This window comes from Haplochromis burtoni, unplaced genomic scaffold (genome assembly GCF_018398535.1).
Source record: "Haplochromis burtoni strain Fernald_Lab_line unplaced genomic scaffold, NCSU_Asbu1 Contig_6, whole genome shotgun sequence".
Taxonomy (NCBI): Eukaryota; Metazoa; Chordata; class Actinopteri; order Cichliformes; family Cichlidae; genus Haplochromis; species Haplochromis burtoni.
The window spans coordinates 5,330,886-5,340,456 of NW_024582367.1; the positions used below are offsets into that span (position 1 = coordinate 5,330,886).

A 9,571-nucleotide genomic window follows, 5' to 3' on the forward strand; every position below is an offset into this window, starting at 1 on the left:
TTTTTTTATGCCAAAACTGTAAAAAGGAAGCAATGTCAGTCTATGGGACAATTTGTGATTGTTATTTGTGCTTCACAATAAAAATATTTAAAGAGGTCTCACTGTGATGGTGCTGAGGATCAAGTGTTTCCTCTTTAGCTCGCTGTTGTGCTTAATCACTTGTGGTATCGTCGTGTCAGGAACATATCAAGATCATAAATGCAAGACTGTGCTTATATTGCTTTGTTATCAGTGCAATGGCTCTGTAATGTTCTGTGCTTATTATGAACAGTGAATGGTTGGTGTTAACGAGCCTCACAGAAGATACATAAGAATCCAAGGGAAAGTATGGATATGGGACAAAAGATTAGGAGACAATATTAAACCAATGCCGATGTTTAAAAACAAAAAAAAAAGAGTAATGGCCTGCAGTAAAAAGGTTTCAACATCAATGTTTTTCGTAGTGAGTTTGTTTCAACCTGACACACTGAAATTTAAGAAAAAAGAAAACTTAATCCTCTTGATCATTGTGCTCTTCAAACTTAAAGGTCTCTGCCTTTTCTTACCCACAATACTCTTTAAGTGTCATGGTTGTGTAGATACACAGGATAGTACCACACAATGTTTTTTGCAAATTACCTGGCTGTTTCAATTAATTATTTAACTGTTGCCTTTTCCTTTATTATTTTTTCATTCATATTGTTTTCATAATTGCAACTTTCTATTCTTTATTTTGTACATTTTTTTTTTATTTGTACCTAAATAAATTTAACCGAAGTATCCAAAAAACAAAGCATGTGTTTTTGTTGTGCGTTTACTTTGCCTGCAAAGTCTGTAACGCTCGTCTATCTTGTGTAATATTCACATATGTCCAGTAGGGGGGGCGCGAAGACCATGGTTGACCATTTAAATTGCAGTAAGGTATTTTTTTCTTGTGTAATCACGTTTTATTTTTATACTCCAGTGTTAATCCAGTCTTTGCATGTATCCCCTGGAAAATGCGGGCGACTTTAATTGATTTTGTATTTATAATTCCGTTTTTAAAAAAAGTATTATAATCTTTTTAAATTGGTAATATTATGTATACTTTACTTTTTTATTTTTTTTTTCTCAGATGCTTATGTGTACCTTATAATTTCACCATACCATAAAACTGTAGCCATTACACACACACACACACACACACACACACACACAGTGTAACAACTGGAGAATATGTTTTTCACACACACACACACACACACACACACACACACACACACACACAGTGTAACAACTGGAGAATATGTTTTTCACTGAGTCATGACCAACCAACACTATGCTGAAGGATGTGTCTCTATATTTGGACATGATTTAACCATCATATATTCATCTATGGTTCAACCTGTAATAAAACTGGGGGAAAATCCGCTAACTAACCTATTATACTGTCAAAACTTCTGCTTCCAGCTAAAAGCAGAGAACTGAATATATCGTCCAGATTAAAAGAAAGTAGATTATTATAAAAACTCCTGGTCTTCTATATTTTACTAAATAGTTTTGTGGTAGAATTACATTTTAAAAGAAGAAAAGAAATACATCTTCATACATGTGTATTTGATCAAAGAAAAAAAGCGAGTCGGAAATACCGCCCCCTGTGGGCTACTGACTACATTCTTGCCCAATAATAACTCGCTTGTTGTGTGATTGATGTGTGAGTTGACCAATGAGAGAGGGGATTACGGCTCCTGGGCGGTAGTGGACACAGCTGATTTGCAACCCGCTGAAGAAACTGCAGAGAAGAAGGGAAAATGTCGCTGGCTTCGACGCGGACCGTTCTAGGATCAGTGTCCTTTTAGGAAAAACTAGAAGGCATTTCGGTGAGTGGGACTGCCGTCACTAGTTGCACCCAAGGTTAGGGCTTGTGAATTTGGTGTGTCCCGTCCAGAAACGCAAAGGTCCGCCTCAGTTTCGCCAGCTTTGTGTAACGTTTCAGGCTCGCCCCACAGAGAAACACAGTGGGAGCAAGGCAGCCATGATGAATGTTAGACACTTTAAATGCGGACGCGTTGATGAAATTGGCGTCTTTAGCTGGTAGCTTTAAAAGTCAAGCGCGGTTGCTACATCAAGTATCAGTTGTTTTTAACTTCTTCTAAACTTTCTGAAGTAAACTTTACTTTTTTATGTTACTTAAAAAAAAAAAAAACTTGTTTGCACATCAACGCTGGCCATCCGTGCGAGTGGGCGCGAGACTCAAACTTATTCATCTCGATTGTTCCTGCCTTTCAAAGCTCTTATGAGTTTAATTGTTTTACGTAATCTTGAACAGAATCATATTAGCTCTTTGAGCTAAAATACGGATGTTTTAATTTGACTCCTCTCACAAAGCAGCCGAGCTGTGACCTCTAACTTGCACCATCACTTGGCTGCTGTAAGGTGACGTTGTAAGGTGTAGCACGTGCTGATGATGCAGTCCTTTCAGTTGCTAAACTGTACGTGAAGCCACAGGTCTGAGATTTTTTACATTTTGTTTATCCTTTAATAATTTATTTTCCACATCTTCCACACTCAAGTTGATGGTTGGACGTAGGAGAGCATTGTTTTTTTTCTCTTATTGTCTTTTTTTCTCTGAATCATCTCCTTGTGTCCCAGATCTCTAGATTGACATATATACTCATTAGCCTCTGTATTATTAGGTCTAGTACCGGGTTGGAGCCCCTTTTCTCTTCAGAGCTGCCTTTATACTTCAAGCAGTTGCTCAGGTGTACCTAATGTAGTGGCTGGTGACTGTATGTGCATCTATAGCACTTTGGAAGTGGTATTGTGATTTTCCAGGGGCTCTAAAAATCTGATATTTTTATCACATTCAAAAATAACATAACCAGTATCACATGTAAGAAACTAAAACCAGGAAATTTGGAGGTCATTTGTATCTCCCGCACTCAGAATATTTCAATCATTAATCAATTTTCTAATACATGTCTTGAACAATTATTTGGCTTGATAGTTTTGATATAACCAGGTTATTTCCAACACTTTCCTAAAATACACTGACAAATGAAACTGTTTCTGTGAATCAGAAAAAAATTGGAAACATGTAAAAATGCAGTTCATCGAGTTGGTTTTTGTTTGTTTTATGACAATAGAAGTCTTCGTTTATTATGAACATTTCCTGCTTTTTGAATAATTCAAATGTCATTTGAATACATCTCACCTGTACATTTAACTCTGTGGACTGCAGCAAATGTACGTTATCCTATTTACTGACAGACTAATATGTCCTAATTTATCTTTTTCTTCTTATCTACAGAATGGCATTTCTGCTGTATTGTTGCCATGAGTGAATACAAGTGTCACACAGCAGGACAAAACAAGGGAAAAGTAAAAGTTTAGGTTTTACCTGAACGATAAGGGAGTCAGCTGGCATATGTTCCCGTTTTGTAAGGTCAGCTTTAACTATAACCATTTAAGCCCATAAGAGTATACTGTAACACTACATGGGCCTCTAGGGCAATCTGAACTGATAATTAAAGCCTCTTCTCCTTCTGCTGCAGTTAGCAAGGTAATATTTCAACAAAGACATGGACCCATCTGCCCGAATGGTGAGCCTGGATAACCAGGGGAACGTGGTTTTCACAGTTGTAAAGCCAGTTATGGGCATATTTCAGGTGTCTTCAGAGCAAAATGGCAGTGCTCCACAAGGGAGCATGGGTCTACAGGGTTTAGCTGAAAGCACATTAGTCCTCCCTCAGGCACAAGGTCAGCCTCCACTAGACCAGAACCAGATGGAAATGAACACCATACAGCCTCATATTCAGCCTCTGATGCAGGTTTCTGCCCCAGTCCAGACTGAGAATTTACCTGCGAATCAGGATCTCCCACAAAGCTCAAGCGAAAATACAGAGTCCGCTAGCCAGATCGCATTTGCTGAGGTTTCATCACTCCTGGATCCCAACATGAAAGGATCAAAAGCTCGTAAGTAGCCAGTTGTTTGAAATCACACTATCTGAATGTTTTTCAATCTTATGGCTCCAAGTAAAATACAGTGAAGTGAAAATTTTGCAAAGTAACGTAAAAAGAAAGTACACTGTCAGTTTTAGGTTTTGCATATCAGAACATTAAGTCCTTACCAGTTCTTAAAACAATGTAAATAATACAAATGAAAGATTGTGTTAAGTGTTAACAAAAACTAAAACAAAATACTGAAGCAGTGAAAAACTAAGTATACCCTATGATTCAGTAGCTTATAGAGCTACATTTAGCAGCAATAATTTGAAATAGTTGTTTACTGTGTGACTTTCAGCCTCTGGTATCATTATGGAGGACTTCTGACTAGGGGTGGACAGCAGAAAAGGTAGAAACGATATAAATTTGGCCAACGAACGGTAGAGATTTTGACTATACCCCTCTACCGTGATAGCGTATGTTGATGGTGTCATTGAGCTGCGCCTGTTTTGGTCGAAAGCATTGCAGCGACTGCAAACAACATCATCTGCAAATTACTGTGGCTCCTCCACTTCCCTACCATTGATTCATTAATGCTGAATTCTCTCGCAGCTGCTCTATTCCCATGTTGTTGCAGTATATTAATAACTAACCTCGTATTGTGGATGGATTATCTCAGTTGTTCTCCTGACTGAAGTTTGGTCCGTTTATAGCATCCTGCTATGCAATTGCATTTGTTCCCAACCACCAGAAACCCTCACGTTAACTTTTATCGAGTGGAAAAAGGTTAGCGTTCATCCTTCAGCTTTACTGTGCTAATGTTATGTTAACTAGGGCTGCCACGATTAGTCGACTAGTCACGATTACGTCGACTATTAAAATCGTCGACAAATGATTTAATAGTCGACGTGTCGTTTGAAGCTTTGTAAGATCACAAAAGACGCAGGTAGTAGGATTTAAGAGTGTAATAACGGACTGAAACAGAAGATGGCAGCACTGCATGTACAAGGATGCCAGCTGCCGTTAAACCCCGAAGAAGAAGTAGCTCTGTCCCAGAATTCATAGCGCGCCCCAGCTCAGTTTCCAACAATGGCGGCAGCTAGTTAGTTTTAATATTAACTCTTATTATTCTTTCTGGGTCACAACATAAACGTTTAACATTTTCAGGTGAGAATGTAACTGTGTAAACCTCATATCTTATCAAGACACCACATATTTTCAAAAGCGCTCCGACGTTTTCGGAGACGTCTGTTACCCACTAGCTCAATAGCTAGCCGGGGGCAAGGTTCACTAGAGCCGCTGAGAACACTGGACTCCTGGCAAATCGTTTTCAAACCCACCGCCGTCTTTCGCTACTCAGGTTTAACATGAATAAGTCACTTAGATAACTTAAAAATGTTATTGTTTGGCTTTTTTTAGTATTTTATTTGTTCCTGAGTAAATCTGTTTGGCTGAAATTAAAGTTATAGTTTTTACACAGCTGAATAAACATCAAGCAGACAGCTGATTATCAGAAGTGTGAGATGCTCGAGAATATACTCCGGTGTCCTGTTATATTTTAGATAGCAAGAAGTTAAACTTCACTGAAACAATCTGTAAATTTCATTAAAATTTAATAAACTATCATCTTGTCTTTATTTTTAGTTAGCACATACCTTAAACACTTAAAGCTGTAAGCTAATGATAGTTATATAAGAGCAGATGCTGCTGGTGCAATAAGCTGTACGCTGTACGTCCAATGGATGCATGATCTGATTAGTCGACTAATCGCAAAAATAATCTGTGAATAGTCAACTATCAAAATAATCGTTTGTGGCAGCCCTAATGCTAACGTAGCTGTTTTGCTAGCGATCACGTCGGACATCATTATATATCAGCTAGTCTGATTTCAGTAACCCTACAAAAGTCACTGCTGTTTACTTTTTTGTCTTCATTTATGTTGGAAGTGATAGCAGAGCTGTATGTTTTAATTTTTTCATTAATCTCTCAGTCAGAACATGCTATATCATGTTTAGGTGGAAACTAGCGAGCTAACCTCCTGCTAACTTCTCACTCCGTTGAATTTAATACATTCTGTTTTCATGGATGCCTGGATGTTAAACTTAATTGTTACACCTGGTAAAGCAGCAACGCTGATCATTTTATTAAAGATGAAAGAATTTAGACAGTTTTTAACTCTCAGTGATGCCGCAGTTTTCGTTTGCCTATTTTGGACCCAGATTACTCCGCAATGCTCCTGACTTCGGCAGCCGTAATGCTCTGGCAATCCATCAAGCGGTGCGCCTTCATAGCTTACCAAAGTCGTACTAAAACATTTTTGACAGATTTCTGCACGCCGTGTACAACATAAAATTGGTTCGAGGTCAGTAAGCACAACCAGAATTCATACATAAGGCACAATGTCAATTTTTGAGAAAATTAAAGGATTTTAAGTGTGCCTTATAGTGTGTAAAATACGTTATACAGAAGAAAAGAATATATCGCGATATATATCGTTACCGCACATGCTTCAAATTATACCGTGATATGGATTTTAAGCCATATCGCCCAGCCCTACTTCTGACCTATCCTTCTTTACAACTTTGCTTAGTTGACTAAAGTCTGCAGGTCATTGTTTATGCACAGCTCTCTTAAGGTTCACACCATTTTAGTTTGGTTAAGGTCTAAGGACTTTGGGCCATTCTATAGATTCGCCCCTGTGCTTGGGCCTTGGCTGCTTTGCAGATAACCTCGCCTCTGACTTTATGGTTGACTCTGTGATTGCTCAGTTTAAAAATGGCCTTGTAACCCTTTCCATGGACATTAACAATTGCTTCTCTAAGACCGTTGCTGAGGTCTTTCCTTCTTAGCATTGTGTTACCGTGAACCTGAATGCTCCAGACCATCAAACTCCCAAAACATCTGCTTTTATACAGGTGCTCACACTTAATAATACTTATACTGTTAATTCCCAGAGAAAAACTAAGAGTTTGCTTATTTTTTAAGACACTCTAAGGATCAGGGCATTTTTCCTATATCCTGATATGTAAAACTTTAGAATTCAAAGAGGCTGTGCTTTCTATTTGCCACAACTCCCTGAAGTCATTTATTCAGCAAATGTATAATGTTTCCTTGATTCTAGCCCTTACAGTTTAAAATGTTAGATTTAAAAAAACAATTTCCCTGTTCAGATTTGATCAGATGCTGTTTCATTCTAATCCTGCTGTGCTGATTTATGTCCCTCTGTTTTGCTCTAATTTCAGGGAAATATCTCATCTCATATGATGAAATTAAAAGGCGTCTGCAGGCTCCAGAAAAGATGTCCCTGCGGTCTTTGGCAGCGTACACTCGGGTCAGCAGAGGACCAGCCAGCAAGAAAACACTCCTGGAGTCACTTAATGTACTCGGCCTCACGCCAAGCACAACTACCTCTGTATCCTCGTCCTTCTCCAAACTCACTGAAGGTTAGAGGTGTGTGTGTGTAAAGCCATGTTTGGAATTGATAATGAGTTTGAAAGACTCGGCTGCTTATTTGGTTAATTTATTTTTTAGGTGACACCAGAGCTCTGTGTGACGATATGAAGGATTTTGCCCATGACTACATTGACTATGGCAACATGGCAAAGCAGCTTATCCCAGAGACAAATACAGTTCAACACTGGTCCAAAATTATTGAAACAAAGTACGTCTTTCATTACTGTGCGTCCTGTATAACGTGGTTACTGTGCTTGTGAAAATAAAACATCATAATTAAGCGACCAGTTTACATTAACACTTTCCCTTTTTCTCCTAGGAACCATCTTGAGGATATGAGAAAGTGTTTTAGGGACCCGGTCAACAGTGGTGCATTCGACAACGTCACTCATGGCCTCGGTCTTGGAATGCTTGATGTTGCACTGGACATGATTATTATGGTAATTGAACAGCAGATTCGCATCCTGTCTGGTGTCGCAGCTTCTGACCCGGCCGACTCAGGTCCACAAATGCGCCGTGTCCGCAGACGCCACCGCAAAACTCGCTCGATGGACAATGAGAAGCTTCATAAGGTGTCTGGAGGGGAAAAAGAACAAGGAAAGCTCATTTCAAAAGCCAAAGGTCGAATCAGAGCCAAGAAGAAGATCAGACAGGAAACTGTAGCTTCTGGACCTGTGGAGACCCAGGCAGAGCCGTGCAAGCCAGATGGTGTGGAGAGTAATGTCCTCACTCTGGTGTCTGTAGGTTACGAGACTGTATCCAGCGGCCTCGGTTCAGTTGGACCCGTTTGATACTTGCTCACATGATAAGTATAAAGACCCAGTCATAGTGCTGTTCAAACTGATTCTCAGCGATCAGACAGAGGTCGGGGTAAATTAAGCTCCCCACTGTAATGAGCGCAAAATCATCACAACATGTTACATATTGGTGTCAGGCTTTAAGGAGCTATTCACTTTCTTCCAGAAAGTTGTAATATGTAGTCAGAGCCACAGCTGGTTAACCTACCTTATCAGTAAGGCTGGAAATAGACACAGGCTTGATGGCTTTTTTTTTTATATGTATTTCGTTTCAAAGGTGCATATTTAACATGCCCAAAGTTTAAAATAAAGAGGTCAGCATATTTACAAGTAAAGCTCAGGCTTCAGCCACTCTAAAGCACTGAATATTTTGCACCCACCTTCTGTTAAAACCTTGTGTTTGCAAAGAGCAGAAACTCAAGACAAAGGTAGGATAGCTGTGAATTCTTTAAAGCTGTTGTAGTAGTCATGAAATAAGAAATACTATAGCTGAAAATGGGCACAATAGGATTTAACAACCCCCTCTATTATTTGTTCAATCCATGCACAAAAACAAGTGTGACAAGACGACAAAGTTTTCATGGCACTCTGTGCAATAGTTTGTTTTTGTTGTTGTTGTTTTGGTTTTTTTTATTAAAGCAAAGTAAATGAAATATGGCTTTAACCTTATGTTTTGTTTCATTTGAATGGACTTTTTAAAAACTGTTTCCACTTTCTGTGCTAAGTTAGGCAATCTGGTGAAACTGCTGCATGTTTACTGTGTACCTGATACAGCTGTGGTGTCAGTCATCTCATCTCAGCCTTTGCAAGAAAGCCAATAAGTGCATTTTCCAAAATCTCCAGATATCTTTTTAAATTGATCATTTGCTGCTTCAGTAACAGGTTTTGTTTCTTGGTATCAGTTAGAATCCAATCATACATTATTTTTTCAGTCAACAGAACATCTGGTACATGGATAATATCAAATGTAAATTATATTTTTTTGGCTTGTGGTACATTGTCTCCTGTTTTAATGTTGTATTTATTCCTTAGATTTTCACATCTGTACTAGAATACTGGAAATAGAGGTTTTTACTTGAGTTGAGTAAAACAGGATGATCTAGTTTTAAGAATTGTCTTCTGTTGTTCTTTTTGTTATCTCATAAATGGAGAAGGAGCTGACAGAGGCTTTAAATACCCCTATCAGCTGCAATATTAAAGTTCATCTGGGAAACCTAGAGTGTTGTCACCCTACCTGTTTAAACAGCCTTGCTGTCTGAACCCACCCCCTCACTGCTATGGCAGTTGCATTTGATGGTGGGTAAGCAGGTTAATGCCCACCACTGCTGAAAAAACTGCTCAGGAAAATATCAAAGAGCCAAAGCAACCAACTCACCCCAATCTGATCCAATCAGATTTAGGCGGCACCACCCTACATC

General features: G+C 38.9%; 1 protein-coding gene across 2 annotated transcripts; it reads left to right on the forward strand.

Annotated features, from left to right (window-relative positions):
- Positions 1-1,715: 1,715 nt before the first annotated feature.
- Positions 1,716-9,370, forward strand: si:ch73-127m5.2 (uncharacterized protein LOC561202 homolog). Of its 2 annotated transcripts, XM_014335277.2 has the most exons (6): positions 1,716-1,838; positions 3,269-3,403; positions 3,513-3,933; positions 7,146-7,346; positions 7,435-7,564; positions 7,676-9,370. In XM_014335277.2, exons 3-6 carry the CDS (start codon positions 3,540-3,542, stop codon positions 8,145-8,147), a joined length of 1,197 nt encoding a protein of 398 aa, XP_014190763.1. In that variant the 5' UTR covers positions 1,716-1,838; positions 3,269-3,403; positions 3,513-3,539; the 3' UTR covers positions 8,148-9,370. The 2 variants fall into 2 exon arrangements, with proteins under 2 accessions (XP_014190763.1, XP_042080105.1); XM_042224171.1 differs by having other exon boundaries at positions 3,269-3,933.
- The last annotated feature ends 201 nt before the right edge of the window (positions 9,371-9,571 follow it).

Bases quoted from the DNA above. Each gene is read 5' to 3' on its own strand.
- si:ch73-127m5.2 (XM_042224171.1), top strand. From the start codon at position 3,540: ATGGACCCATCTGCCCGAATGGTGAGCCTGGATAACCAGGGGAACGTG. The intron at 7,347-7,434 runs GTTAGAGGTGTG...TTTATTTTTTAG, and splicing joins CTTCTCCAAACTCACTGAAG to GTGACACCAGAGCTCTGTGT. The intron at 7,565-7,675 runs GTACGTCTTTCA...TTTTTCTCCTAG, and splicing joins TCCAAAATTATTGAAACAAA to GAACCATCTTGAGGATATGA.